Genomic DNA, 14,636 nt, shown 5'->3' with positions numbered 1-14,636 from the left:
CAAAAAACATGCATATCTAGTAATATTAAAATAAAAGCATACATTAAAGAAATATAATAACATACATTAAGTAAAACATTACTGAAATATATAATAGAATTATAAAAATACAGCCATACACGAACAAAAGTAAATTAAGATAAGTAGGAATCAATATAAGCCAAAACATGCAAAAAAAAAAAAAATAAATAAATAAAATAAAATAAAAATTTAAAAAAATAAAATAAAAAAATAAAAGTTTATGATAAATGGTAGGTTATATATTTCCTCTCTGAATGGAAGAAATATGAGGAGTAAAGATGTAAAAAGTATGTAAGTAATTGTTGGCACTTGACATTTCTATAATAATAATATAATATCTCATAAAAATATAGTCTCGCAAGCCTCTAATATTTTAAATATAAAAATGTCATAAAACACACACTCACACACAAATAAAACATAATATTTTCTTTTATTTTAGTGAAAATTTTGAAAATTATTAGAAGGATTACCACAGTTTAAACAGAAACATATTCTTACCTCCTGCTCCGCCCTCTACTCCGGCTTTGCCATGCCCATCAACTTCAAATTGACCCTTCCCACCGAAGTGAATTTTACCTAAAAAATGTGAACCAAGATTAATTATTAAGCCGATCAGTAAAACTCGTTGGGCCTTATGCAGAGTCGTTTTGACGTATGATTAGCATGATACTAAAGGCCTGACTACTGCAGGAAACATATGTTAGTCGAATTCTTTAGTATGACAGTAATCTTGTGTCAGAACGACTCTGCATAAGGCCCTTTGACTCCATATTTAGTCACACACTAAATATTTAAAAATTCATAAATAGTTGCAGCGTACAAATATTTCTCCAACATTTGCATTATATGATTCGTATTACAAACGTTGGTTTTTGCTTTAGATGGAATCGCTGTAAAGAAACAATCAATGAAATAACTATTTGTTAATAATTACTTACTGTATGTCTTTATTGATTTCTTGTAAAACAATCAATGAAATAATTATTCTCTAATATTTAACTTGCAAAAAATTTGAATAGAATAAAAATTTAATTAACTCCATTGTACAGGTTTACTTCGGTTCACTGAGTTCAAAAAAAGTATATGATAAAATTATGGCACTCATTTGCCTGCTTGTTCCACATAAACACACACACACACACACACACACACACACAAGTGAGAAATGCTAAAATCGTTTGCTTTCAATTCAAAGACGATTTCATGAAGCTCACAGTGTATGCAGACTTGTCTTAATGTCTTGAATAAGGATTATTCGTTGAAGTGTACGTTCCTCAATACTCTGAGTGAAGGTTTAATTAAGCTTACAGTACAAATTCTCTTAGAAATCTGAGTCAGAATTAAATTGACCGTGAAATGAGGACTTCTTTTAGTGTCCGATTTAAGGATTTAATTAACCTTGCATCGTAGATCTCCTAGTATCTCGACTATGGACTTAATTAACCTTGCAGCACGGACCTCTTTTGGTTTCTCAAGCAAGAGTTTAATAAATTATGTAATGTAGACTTCTGTTAGTATCCTGCATAAGGATTCAATTAACCTTGCAGTGTAAACTTCTCTTAGTTCCACGAATAACAATTTAATTGACCGTGCAATGTACACATCCTTTAGTATCTCGAATAAGAACTTAAAAATTGCAATAGTGACTTTTCGTAGTACCCTAAGGATTTAATTAATTTTGCATCGTATATCATTTAGAATCTCGACTAAGGACTTTATTAACCTTGCAGCACAGACCTCTTTTGGTTTCTCAAGTAAGAGTTTAATAAATTATATAATGTAGACTTCTGTTAGTATCCTGCGTAAGGATTCCGTTAACCTTGCAGAGTAAACTTTTTTCGTCATTGAATAATAATATAATTGAGCGTGCAATGCACATTTCTTTTAGTATCTCGAATACGAACTTAAAATTTGCATTGGAAACCTTTCGTAATATCTTGAGTAAAGATTTAACTAACCTTGCATCGTAGATCTCTTAGTATCTCAACTCATGACTTAATTAATCTTGCAGCATAGACTTCTTTAGTTTCTCAAGCAAGAGTTTAATAAATCGTGCAATGTAGACTCTTCTTAGTATCCGGATTAAGAATTTGATTAACCTTACATTGCGTTCTCGATATATATATATATATATTACATGAAATTAAATTTTAATCATGTAATACCCTACGTTTTCTCTACTTAGCATCTACATTATTTAAAACTCAAATGCAGCTTCTGGAACTTTGAACTTCTATTGCCACAGGAAATGATGGAATTTCTTGATTCATCTATTGTAGGAGGTTTTTGACTGTAAGCTTCAAAACCATAGGTAAGTTGCTATGTATAACACATTTTTAAGAACAACAAAAATTATATATATATATATATATATATATATATATATATATATATATATATATATAAACTGCTTCTATTTTTACCATTACGTATAATCAGCTCCTTATAATGTTGTCTTTTGTTTTAGAGGATATCAAATCGGGAGTAGTTACATTAAAAGTTTGGAATAAATTTGAAATAAGGAAAGTTTTGGAAATTTCAAACTTTTTTTTCTGACTTACCCTGTCCACCAATTTTTCCGCCAGCTTCTCCTCCTACAGTGCCATCTGGAAAGAGGATGATAAATTATTCTAATTGTTAACAGTTCTCAATTTTAGAAATAGAGACGCATACTAAAGTTAAACACAGAGAAATATTGAAGAATATATAAAACTAGTTGAATATATCCATGCTCCGCACGGGGGCTGTATTCGGAAGTCAATGCCTATGCGAGTATCACCATTGATCTCAGCGACCGCGAAAACTATGGATTTGATACGAATATCAGTTATTTGGGCTATTTTTTTTTTTTTTTTTTTTACATGTCTCGGTATCTCATCCCCCCGGTTACCTGCGGCCCGGAGCCGAATAGTGTGAATTTGGAAGTTAATGCGATCGGAGTTTCACCATTGATTTCAACGACCGCGAAAACTATGAATTCGACACTAATATCGGTCATTTTCTACTACTTTTACATGTCCTGATAAACGCCCCCCTGAGACCCCCCCTGGTTCGAATTTTGACATAAATGTTTAACTCTGATCTGTAGCCTGGACCAAGGTATTAATGACTAAAATTTGGTAACTCTTGGTGAATTTGTCTGGTTCCCAAGCCGGTTCCGATAAACGCCTCCCTGAGACCTCCCTGGTTCGAAATTTGGAAAAAGGGCTTTGTCTTGATCTGGGGCCTGGGCCAAGGTACCCCTGACCAAACTTTGGTAACTCTCGGTCCACTCGTCTGGTCCCCAGGCCGCACACAGACAGACAGAAGACAGACAGACACACAAACAAACTCTTTATTTTATTTATATTAGATTATACGCTGCGAGGCATATAACGAAAGACAGAGCAGATTGAAAACTGTCTGTCAGCAAGTGATCATTTTGAGCTGTGTCAACATTCAATATAAACTTAAAACTACTGTATAAGATAATATATCGGTTGGAAAAAAAAATTGCTTTTAATGCAGGGATGAAATACAAACAAAAAGTGATACATATAATATGTTTTAATTCCGAAAAGAAAGAAAAAATAGAATTAAAAGTTTTCTGCATTCATGGTATGCTTGCTGTAGATAGGAGGGATGTCTAGAAAGTAACCAACGTTTTAAAATAAAAAAGTAACAGAATAAAAAAATCAAACTGTATTATATACATTTGAAAGATACACGCTTAAGCTATTTTTCCACATAATCGCCATGCAAATTAAGACACTTGTCATACCGTGGCACAAGTTTCTCAATACTGTCGCGGTAGAAATCTGCTGCTTGTGATTTTAACCACAGGCTTACACCAGCATGCAGTTCGGCGTCAGTATCAAAGCTTGTGTAAAGAGCCATGTCTTCATCGCTGGGAAGAGGTGGCAGTCACTTGGCGTCAAATCCGAGCTGTATGGTGGGTAATCGAACACTTCCCATTCAAAACCACCTAAGAGCTCTCGGGTACTGTTGGTCGTGTGTGGACGTGCGTTGTTGTGAAAAAATAACACCTTCGCGCTAAATTTTCCACCGTGATGGATTTTAATTGGCTTCACAGAACGCTCCTTACAAGAGACAGGATTTTCTATTGCGGCGCAAATTGTAACATGTCACAGAAAGCACAGTAAGAGCGAAAGAATCCTCATGCTACCACAACTGGATGTGTACTGAGTGTGGCAACGTTCTAACACTAAAATGGTGAATCTAGCTCCACTCACTGACGCGATAGACCAAAACATCTCGTACTTTCTTAACATCCCTCGCATTTATTATTTATTTGACTCTTGTTGATTTTGTTGGTAGCTGGAATAACATTTAGATTATTTTCTGTACAAACTGATTTAGACCAACATGCAAGAGAAAGTTGCGCTACCGACCTGGTCTGTTCAAATCTTTTACTCAGTTTTAGAATAGTATCACCAGATGGCAGTGTGGTGTTTGTAAAACGATCCACAAACAATTCAACAACATCACTGCAATTATGGTCATGTTGTCATCACATTTGCAGCACAATAATAAAGCATGTTGTAAACACTATTCTGTTTTTTTTTTTTTTTTTTTCGCAACGAACATCAACTAACAATAGTAGGTTTCACATAAACAACTCCACCTGAGATGCAAGTCTCATGAGTGATAGTATCAAAAGAATTATGGAAATGACTGCAGGCTTTATTTATTTATTTATTTATTTATTTATTCAACACGACAGGCTCTAGGCCCAGTTACAGTGTTGTTCCTTACAAATACATTTACACTTAGTTATATATACTGTATATATATATATATATATATATATATATATATATATATATATATACATTTAAAGAAGGTTATACATTTATATATTTTCATTTTCACATATTTTAAAGCTATTTTTGTATACTGTCTCCGACATTCCAAAAACATCTATAAAAGTTATCCTTTCAATCGCATTGTAGGAAACACTCATTCTCCATATAGGAGATATAGCTAGGATATTTGTTCTTGCCACCTGATGGGACATGCAATTGAACCTTAGAAGTAAGATTGGGACAGTAAATTTTACCATGTAGCAATTTGTGTAAAAATAAAAGATCCGTATGTTCTCTCCGTTGTTTCAACGTGTTTATATTAAAGTTTTGTACTATTTCTGAATACGACTCGTATTTTGGATACATGCCTGTTTTTCTATAATCAAGTAATCTCAAGGATTTTGATTGTATTCTTTCAATCATATCTATGTGTTTTTGTGTTTTTGGTGGCCATGACAGAGTCGCATATTCTAATTGTGATCTCACAAAACAAAAGTAGAGTTTCATTAACGTAGCATCGTTTTGAAAATCCTTACCTATTCTCATAACAAAGCCAAGATTTTTGTATGAAATATTAACAATTGTTTCAATATGATGAGTAAAACTTAATTTAGGATCAAATAGCACTTCTCGATCTTTAATTAAAGTAGGTTTCTCTAAAATAGTTCCTTCAACAGAATAGTCATATTTAATAGTGTTTTCTTTGCGGGTAAAGAAAAGAGTTTTGCATTTATTTACGTTCAATTTAAACTTGTTATTGTCACACCAGTTCCTAATATTACATAAGTCTATTTGCAGTTTTGTACAGTCTTCAAGCAAATTAATTTTGGAGAATATTTTAAGGTCGTCGTCGAATAGAAGAGTGTTAGAATAATGAATATAAGACGGTAGGTCATTTATCACTAATAGAAATAAGATTGGACTAAAGATTTGAACCTTGAGGGACTCCAGATAGGGCTGTGGATTTTTTAGATATATATCCTTTGTACATGACAGCCTGTTGACGATTTTGTAAATAGGATGCGAAAAAACTTTTTGCTTGCATAGAGAAATTAAAAGTTGTTAGTTTTTGCAACAATACATCATGGTCTACCAAATCAAAGGCTTTTGAAAAGTCAGTACAGATTACATCCACTTGACCCCCTCTATCCAATTCATTTGCAATAAAATCTGTAATAATGGCTAAATTAGTGGATGTTGATATATTCTTTAAGAAGCCATGCTGATGTACTGACATGTTATCAAGTAACTACTATGCTAGTCAAATCAGAGTCTAATAACTGCAAATGTCAACTGACTTAGGAGCCATATGTTATAATGTGTGTGATATCACTGTTTCACTTAAGTAAGATGATTATCATTGATTTCTGGTAACTAATATGGTGTTCTTTTGGTTACTATATTAAGCTGAAAACAACAATTAGTATGCATAAGTGCTTCTTGTTTGCTATATTTGAAAGGTACCGTTGCTGCTAATCAATATTAACAGTATTAAATAATAATGCAAACAAGAGCTTTAAAATCGGGAGATATTATGACTCTCAGAAATAGGGATAATTGTCTATTAGCACTCGATTTGAAAAAAGTATGTGATTTAAAAATATAAAATAAAAATATTTTCTCACAAAGGTGACCAACTTTGTTAAATCAAATAGAAGAAAAACTTTTATTTCCCTTTAAATAAAAAAACAGCTGTACTGTTTTTTTCCTGTACTGTTTTTTTTATAAACTTTATTAACAAAAATAAGTTTTGTGTATTTTTAAAATTAAATGTAAATAAAATGTCTAAGAAGAGAAATGTCGAACTTACCCACATGTCTGTCAAGGTGTCCTAAAGGAAGGCTTAGAGCTCTTGAACCTGAAAATAAATATAAATAAAAATTTCTACCTTGCTTTGTATGAAATCGTATATTTCTATTTATTTGGACATGCAGTAAGTAACACCACACAATGTGGACCTACTGCGATCAACTGTTCAAAGTTACACATGTTTTTTAGAAAGTTATGTATGTATGTGTGTGTGTGTGTGTGTGTGTGTGTTTGTGTGTGTGTGTGTGCAAAATTACTTTATCTTACTTTTTCTGTTAGATGAGAGATTATTATGCTTCATTAATTCCTTTAACTACGGTAATTTTCATGAGAAATAAACGGTTGAGGTAAGAAATATGGATTACATAGTGTGACAATTAAGAAACGAGACTAATGAGACTAGCGGAGGATTTAAAGAAACAGAATATTTATGTATACTTTGTATCTTATTCCTTAAAAGAGCAGCAAAAATTAAGAAACGAGACTGATGAGACTAGCAGAGGATTTAAAGAAACAGAATATTTATGTACACTTTGTATCTTATTCCTTAAAAGAGGAGCAAAAATTAAGAAACGAGACTGATTAGACTAGCGGAGGATTTAAAGAAAAAGAATATTTATATATACTTTGTATCTTATTCCTTAAAAGAGGAGCAAAAATTGGAATACAACAGTGATTCTTCGTGAGTTTTTGCCAAAAAAAAAATCATAAAAAAATACAGAATTGTTTTCTGGGAATCTTTGCCAAAACTTCAGAATGTAGTATCCAAACAGTAAAAAATGTGTCATAAGAATCATTACAATATCACCGATACGTACCAGCTGTAGGAAACTACTTGAATCATTGACGATATTTGCACAATCGAAACTTCTGTGACGATATTTGCATAAGCTAGAAAGCAGTGATCTTAAAGACCATTACAGGCCAGAACTTTGCTATTTCTCAAAACTACTAATCTTGTAACATGTTTTTACAAGTTGTAAAATATTGTGAGTTAGAAATACTAGAGAAATAGAAAAAGTCATTTCTAAATAGAAATGCTGGTACCTCTAATTTCTCATGATTTTATGATATACATAATTGTAAAATAATTGATTTAGTAAGTTTCAATATTATTACAAGACTGGTAGTTTTGGGAAATATGTTCCAAATCATTCCATGGCTTACTGTATCGTGTAGAACTGTTTGCAGACAAATAAAGTTCCTACTTTGAATAAAGCGAGATAAAGAAAGTTCCTACTTTGACTAAAGCGATATAAAGGAAGTTCCTACTTTGCATAAACCGAGATAAAGAAAGTTCCTACTTTGAACAAAGCGAAATGAAGAAAGTTCCCACTTTGAATAAAGCGAGATAAAGAAAGTTCCTACTTTGAATAAAGCGAAATAAAGAAAGTTCCCACTTTGAATAAAGCGAGATAAAGAAAGTTCCTACTTTGAATAAAGCGAGATAAAAGAAGTTCCTGCTTTGAATAAAGCGAGAAAAAGGAATTTCCCTTTGAATAAAGCGAAATAAAGAAAGTTTCTACTTTGAACAAAGCGAAATAAAGAAAGTTCCTGCTTTGAATAAAGCGAGATAAAGAAAGTTCCTCCTTTGAATAAAGCGAGATAAAGAAAGTTTCTACTTTGAATAAAGCGAGATAAAGAAGTTCCTACTTTGAATAAAGCGAGAAACGGGAATTTCCCTTTGAATAAAGTGAGATAAGTTGGTTCCACTTTTTATTCATCTACTTTTTACTACCTTGTTTTTCTAATTAAATAATTGTATATGTACACATGTAATGATGAAATTGTTTAGAAATGTAACGTGTCACAAAATAAAATACACTTATTACTTTATTAAAGGATGGGTCGTAAATCTTGCAATATTTTCGTACACAACATACCTATGTTTAATACAATATAATAAAAGGAAGTTAACATTCGAAGTATAGCCTTTCGTGTTGGATTGTCTGCAGCCACTTTCCTGGCAGTTCCTCGATACGACGTCTTGTCCTTTGAGGCAAAGCATTCAGTCACTGCTGTTTCCACTTTCTGAAGGTTCGTGAAGCATCGTGATTTTAGGAAGTGGGCCATAGGCCGCAACAGTAGTAATCTGAAGGTTCATGTTCAGAATTACATACCGGCTGCGGCATCAGTTTGATGCCATCAAGTTCCTGCATTTTCATTGCATGTTTCGAGCCCAGTGTGGTTTTGCGTTATTCTGTTGGAGCAGAGTGTGCTTTCGGCTATATTTTGGGTGTAGTGCAGCATGCACATATTCCAACTCAATTAAATTAAATTTATTACATCCTTGGATCATATATATGATATTGGATTTGTCAATTAACAAACATAATTACATGTTCCTACAGTCAAAATTATAAACCTCATCAAGTGTATAAAAACAGTTGTCTAGGAAATAACTCCTAAAAAACTGAACTGAAATTTACCATAGTTTTTCTTTTTTTCTTTTATCACAGCATGTAACAATTTCTTACCGGTATATGTTAACTCTCTTTGATACACGTTACTTCTATGGTGACTAATGCAAAAATCATTTCTTTTACGCATATGGTAAGTATATACATCGTTATTTAATTCGATATCTTGACAGTTCAGCTTTGTATAGACTATTACATGGTATATATAAACTTTGCAGTGCTAAAATACCAAGATCTTTAAACAGCTGTCGGCAGGATTTCTTTTGTCATAAAATCCTGACATTTTTATTTAAATTTAAAAGCATTATTACTTCTACTACTATTACCCGAAAATAAGATACTATATTTTGATACTCCATGAAAGGTAGCGTACTATAAGGCTTTAACTGTTGGTAGTTTTATTTTTTTCCTGATAGGTCTTGGATTTGTCTTGGATTGCATAGCAGAGGTGACTTAATACACAAACAAGGTTATTTGTATGATTCTCCCAAGAGTTCAAATGTTACTCCTAAGAATAAACAGAATTATAAATAGTTTATCTTTTCGTAACTGAAACAGAGATCGAAAGTAAACGAAATATTTCTGGCGTGAGGAAAATTAGTTCGGAATTAAGGACCAATATTGATAGCACTCCGTTAGGAAAAAAAAACTTGTGAATTACTGCTATCCCTACCTCCTTTAGTTCCACTACACACAGAGTATTGCCTTTTGCTGCAAACGGTTCTGTTTCACGACCGGTTCTGGAAGTTAGCCCTTGCTCAGAATGTGTTTTTGTACTTCGCATTTCGGAAAAATACTCACTTTTCGTCACACGTAACAATGTGTTTAAGAAAACGCACATGACGCCGGTATTGCAGCAGTTATCCGCAATCTTCTCTCGATGTGAGCTGAGGTCAACTCATGTGGCACAATACGGCACGTTCTTGATAATTTTTCCGAATACGTGAAATTGACGTACTACAGTGGACTGGGATGCGCTGAGCTCGTTTGACAATCATTGTGTCCTGTTGAAAGGACTTTCTTTAATCATACGTAGTATAACTTCAGAATCTCAGGCTGCCGCATCTCTTCTGATTTACAGTGATATCAAATGATAACATATAAAAGAATAACAAAGACAGTTTTACTATTGTGTTCATAATAATAATATATCAGAGCTCCTCCGTAGCTAAGTGGTTAGCGTACGCGCCTTTGGCGTGGGAGACCCGGGTTTGATTCCCGGCGGGAGCTCATGTGGTACGGATTCCACATTAATCAGTAGGTCCACGTCTCATATAGCCTCACTGCTGAAATGGACGTTAAACTCAAAATCAACTCAACTCAATAATATATCAGACCTTCTCAATAGCGCAGTTTAATTTAAACTTACCTTTTACACTAACTGGTTTAAATTCAATTAAATGTCATTCCAAAAAGCATGTGGGAAAACTATTAAGGACGATCGAAACAACACAGTCCCATTCAGCAATATTATGAAATTTTCAAAGTATTTGTAAGAGTAGTTTAAGACGCAGGTATTTATAAGTTTATTTTATACTTAATAAAAATAATATGATTAAGCGAACCAAATGAAGAAATATATTGAAAGACATAACTTAAACATTATACGAACCTAATCCTGCTTTCCCTTGTACATCCTTTTCCAAGTTGCCGCTTCCTTAAAAACAAAAAGAAAGTAAGTTGATAATTGCTATGAAACACAACAATAGTATTATTAATTCCCAACAATACAACTGCTTAAAAATTTACAAAAGATAGAAAAATTTGGGCAAAAAGGTTAGAGAAAATATCATTGGTAAATATATCTTGTTTCTTTAATAATATAAAATCAAGGATACAGGACAGCGGCGAATTCTCCATGGAAGGGACGGAATAACGTGTTCCCATTTTTCGTGGCGCTCTAAGTAAGATTTAAATTATTGAAACTTGCATTTTCAAAGGGGGAAATGTTCACTTGCTACCTTTCTGCAAGCAAATTCCATGTCTTCTGTTTCAGTGTGACCACCCAGCAAAAATATTTCGTACTAACCTATGTAGAAAAAATACTAAATCTGGAGAAAAAAATACTTAAATTTTATCTGCTTCCGTATCACCCTATTAATAACAGTTTACGATATTAATATCTTATTAGAAAGTTCCTGGCAGCTTCATTTTCCTTGTGGGTGGTGGAATGATTTCCAAATTCTTGAAATATCCCCAACTTTATATTTTTTTACAGTCAAAATTTGATACAAACTGCGCAAACCACTTACACCCTCCCAATTTTGACTTTACACCCCCAAGCTGAAACTCCTGGCGGAATCCCTACTTAATTGTCGTATTAAAACTCACCGTAAAACTAGTAACGTAACATAAGTATGATAAATATAGAGGATGTTGGGAGAAAACAAGGAACATCATAAAACGGGCTTATTGAGAAAATCGAATTTTAATTCCTTAATAGCCTACCGTTTAAACGGATCACCAAATATGTAATATTGTTTGGCTCGATTCATAAAGAAGCACTAGGTCTATCATCTCGTTTCCCGAGCCCTATGAATTATCAAGCGAAGAAAACTAACCATTGCCAGAATTCCTTCTCGTTGGAGGAGGCGAGCTTACGGCACCTATGTCTCGCTTCTGCTCTTGTGAATACTATTGTTGGGAAAGAAGAAGAAGGAAGAATAAAGTTACCAGAAGCAGTGAAATTTTCGTACGGCACCTATATCTCGCTTCTGCTCTTGTGAATACTATTGTTAGGAAAGAAGAAGAAGGAAGAATAAAGTTACCAGGAGCAGTGAAATTTTCGTACGGCACCTATTTCTCGCTTCTGCTCTTGTGAATGCTATTGTTGGGAAAGAAGAAGAAGGAAGAATAAAGTTACCAGGAGCAGTGAAATTTTCGTACGGTACCTATATCTCGCTTCTGCTCTTGTGAATACTATTGTTGGGAAAGAAGAAGAAGGCAAAAAAAAGTTATGTACCAGGAACAATGAAATTTTCGTACGGCACCTATTTCTCGCTTCTGCTCTTGTGAATACTATTGTTGGGAAAGAAGAAGAAGGAAGAATAAAGTTACCAGGAGCAGTGACATTTTCGTGCGGCACCTATGTCTCGCTTCTGCTCTTGTGAATACTATTGTTGGGAAAGAAGAAGGCAAAAAAAAAAAAAAAAGTTACGTACCAGGAACAGTGAAATTTTCGTACACTGCAAAATTTTCGTGAGATTCCTTTTTCTCTTCGAAATGTATTCATGAGAAAAGAAGAGGAGGAGAAAAGTACTTGATTTGTTGGTGAACGTACTAGAACATTAAAATATAAAAGGTACTAAATCTAGTACGAAAGTACTAGCAGTGGTCACAACGGTCTGCTCTGCTTTTATCGGTGATGAAAGGGATGTTTTCTTCCGAATGTAACCGAGCAGACACGAATAGCGACGAAGAGCAGAGGAAGCTGTGAGTTGGACCTATTCCTACCAATGTATTGGGCATGGTAGAATTTAGCGTATCATACAGCTCAATTTATTTATTTAATTTTTAATTTGCTAAGGAATAAAAAAAATTGTTCATCCTTTGTTCAACATTGTATGTGATATTGCATCACTTTTTTAAAAATAAAAATCGGAAAGGCTTAGGTTCCCATACTACTAGTTAAACTTGTACAAATAAGGCGACAACGGAACAGATGAGTGGTACCTGTTGCAGGTTGAGAGAATTCGGAAATTTCGTTTTGTAGAGAAAGGAACCGGCCTGTGCATGATATATCAAGTTAATTTGAGTCCTTTTGGTTCACTAGATTTTACGATAATATTCTAAAAGACAGGCCTACTCCTTACTTTACAGAATTTAAAACTAAACCAAAATGTTAAACTAAGCATTTCCTAAGTAGCCACCGTAACTTTACGAAACTGTTAACTGGGTGATAAAGTTTGCCATATTTATGTTATTTTGTTACTGAAAAGGCATGTTTATTTTGTTAATGAACATGTTTATCTTACTACTGAACCTGTTTATTTTGTTACTGAAAAGGCATGTTTATTTTGTTACTGAACATGTTTATTTTGTTACTGAACATGTTTATTTTGCTACTGAACATGTTTATTTTGTTACTGAAAAGGCATGTTTATTTTGTTACTGAACATGTTATTTTGTTACTGAAAAGGCATGTTTATTTTGTTACTGAACATGTTTATTTTGTTACTGAAAAGGCATGTTTATTTTGCTACTGAACCTGTTTATTTTGTTACTGAAAAGGCATGTTTATTTTGTTACTGAACATGTTTATTTTGTTACTGAACATGTTTATTTTGCTACTGAACATGTTTATTTTGTTACTGAAAAGGCATGTTTATTTTGCTATTGAACATGTTTATTTTGTTACTGAGCATGTTTATTTTGCTACTGAAAATGTTTATTTTGTTACTGAAAAGACATTTGGAAAGTCTCAGAATTCAATTATAATTTTTAGTGTAGTCCGATCGTGACTACTCTGAAAATCATTTCCATCCAAGTACTGCGTAAAGACATTGAAAAACTGCGTAAAGACATTAAAAACTGCGTAAAAACATTGAAAAACTGCGTAAAAACATTGAAAAACTGCGTAAAGACATTGAAAAACTGTGTAAAGACAGCCTAAAGACGTAATTGTGTGACGTTAAACTGAATGACATTTGTTCCACCTGTATTCCTGTAAATGCTTGCACAAATCTGAAACTGGAGAAGCACTGAATTTACATTTCTCATGAACTTCTTTTTTTCTCTCAAAGAATGAATAAACTAACTCCATGACCTATGAAACACGGAGGTTCAATGTTGCGTACACAAAACCTCTCCACTGACTTCTATCAATAGGACTTTGTATTCCTATTTCTGCCGGATCCATCTTAATATTGTCCTCCCATCTACGCCTAGGAAAAGAATGATTACGGAAGTAAATTCGTGCAGAATCTAGCTAATTTAATTGAGAATATATTTTTGTAATTCGATGTTTCTCCAAGTTAATACATGGCACTAATACTGTTTTCATGTTTCTTGCATATTTTGTTTTCTGTACAGCACTGAAGATTTTTGCATACAAAAGTAACCTAACTCAGTGTTCTGTTATCAAACGTTTTCTATTTAAACACATTTCATGATAAGAGCAAGAAAGACTCTTTTAAAAAGTAGGGATCTTAAGCATTACAACTTCTACTAACGAAACTTTCACACAGATGTAGGTACGAGGCACATCCAGAAAGTGACTTTCCCAAAGGCCTTGAATGGAAACATTTATTGTACCAGATACAGGATGTGTTTAACTATATTATTCATCACCGGAATTCAGACATTCGTCATACCATGGGACCAGCTTGTCTATACTTCTCATTATACGAGTAGAACTCGGCCGTCTGAGATTGGAACCACTGTTTGACGACTTCCTCCGCCTCTTCGTCATTCCGAAAATGCTGATTCTGATCTGACAGGAGTATCTTGAGGGTTCTGCATGATGCGTTCCCCGAACAAGGTCTACAATGTCGTCTGTGATGACGGTTGGCCTCCCACTGTGCTCCTCATCATGCACATTTCGGCGTCATGCTGCAAACTGTCTACACCAGCAACGCAC

At 33.6% G+C, this 14,636-nt stretch overlaps 1 protein-coding gene across 3 annotated transcripts in view; it reads right to left on the bottom strand.

Annotated features, from left to right (window-relative positions):
* LOC145683740 (uncharacterized) overlaps nt 1-14,636 on the bottom strand; it is a 138,252-nt gene that overhangs the window by 56,238 nt on the left and 67,378 nt on the right. For all 3 annotated transcript variants that reach the window (XM_081755268.1, XM_081755270.1, XM_081755269.1), the window contains 4 exons: nt 10,671-10,715; nt 6,640-6,687; nt 2,586-2,630; nt 523-600 (listed from right to left, as the gene is read on the bottom strand). In XM_081755268.1, the coding sequence (XP_081611394.1) occupies nt 523-600; nt 2,586-2,630; nt 6,640-6,687; nt 10,671-10,715 (216 nt within the window). The remainder of the gene's footprint in view (nt 1-522; nt 601-2,585; nt 2,631-6,639; nt 6,688-10,670; nt 10,716-14,636) is intronic.

This window comes from Thermobia domestica, chromosome 4, assembly GCF_964235325.1.
Source record: "Thermobia domestica chromosome 4, izTheDome1.hap1.1, whole genome shotgun sequence".
In the NCBI taxonomy this organism is placed as follows: domain Eukaryota; kingdom Metazoa; phylum Arthropoda; class Insecta; order Zygentoma; family Lepismatidae; genus Thermobia; species Thermobia domestica.
The sequence above is the reverse complement of the archived record's forward strand: the minus strand, read 5'-3'. Positions and strand labels throughout refer to the sequence as shown.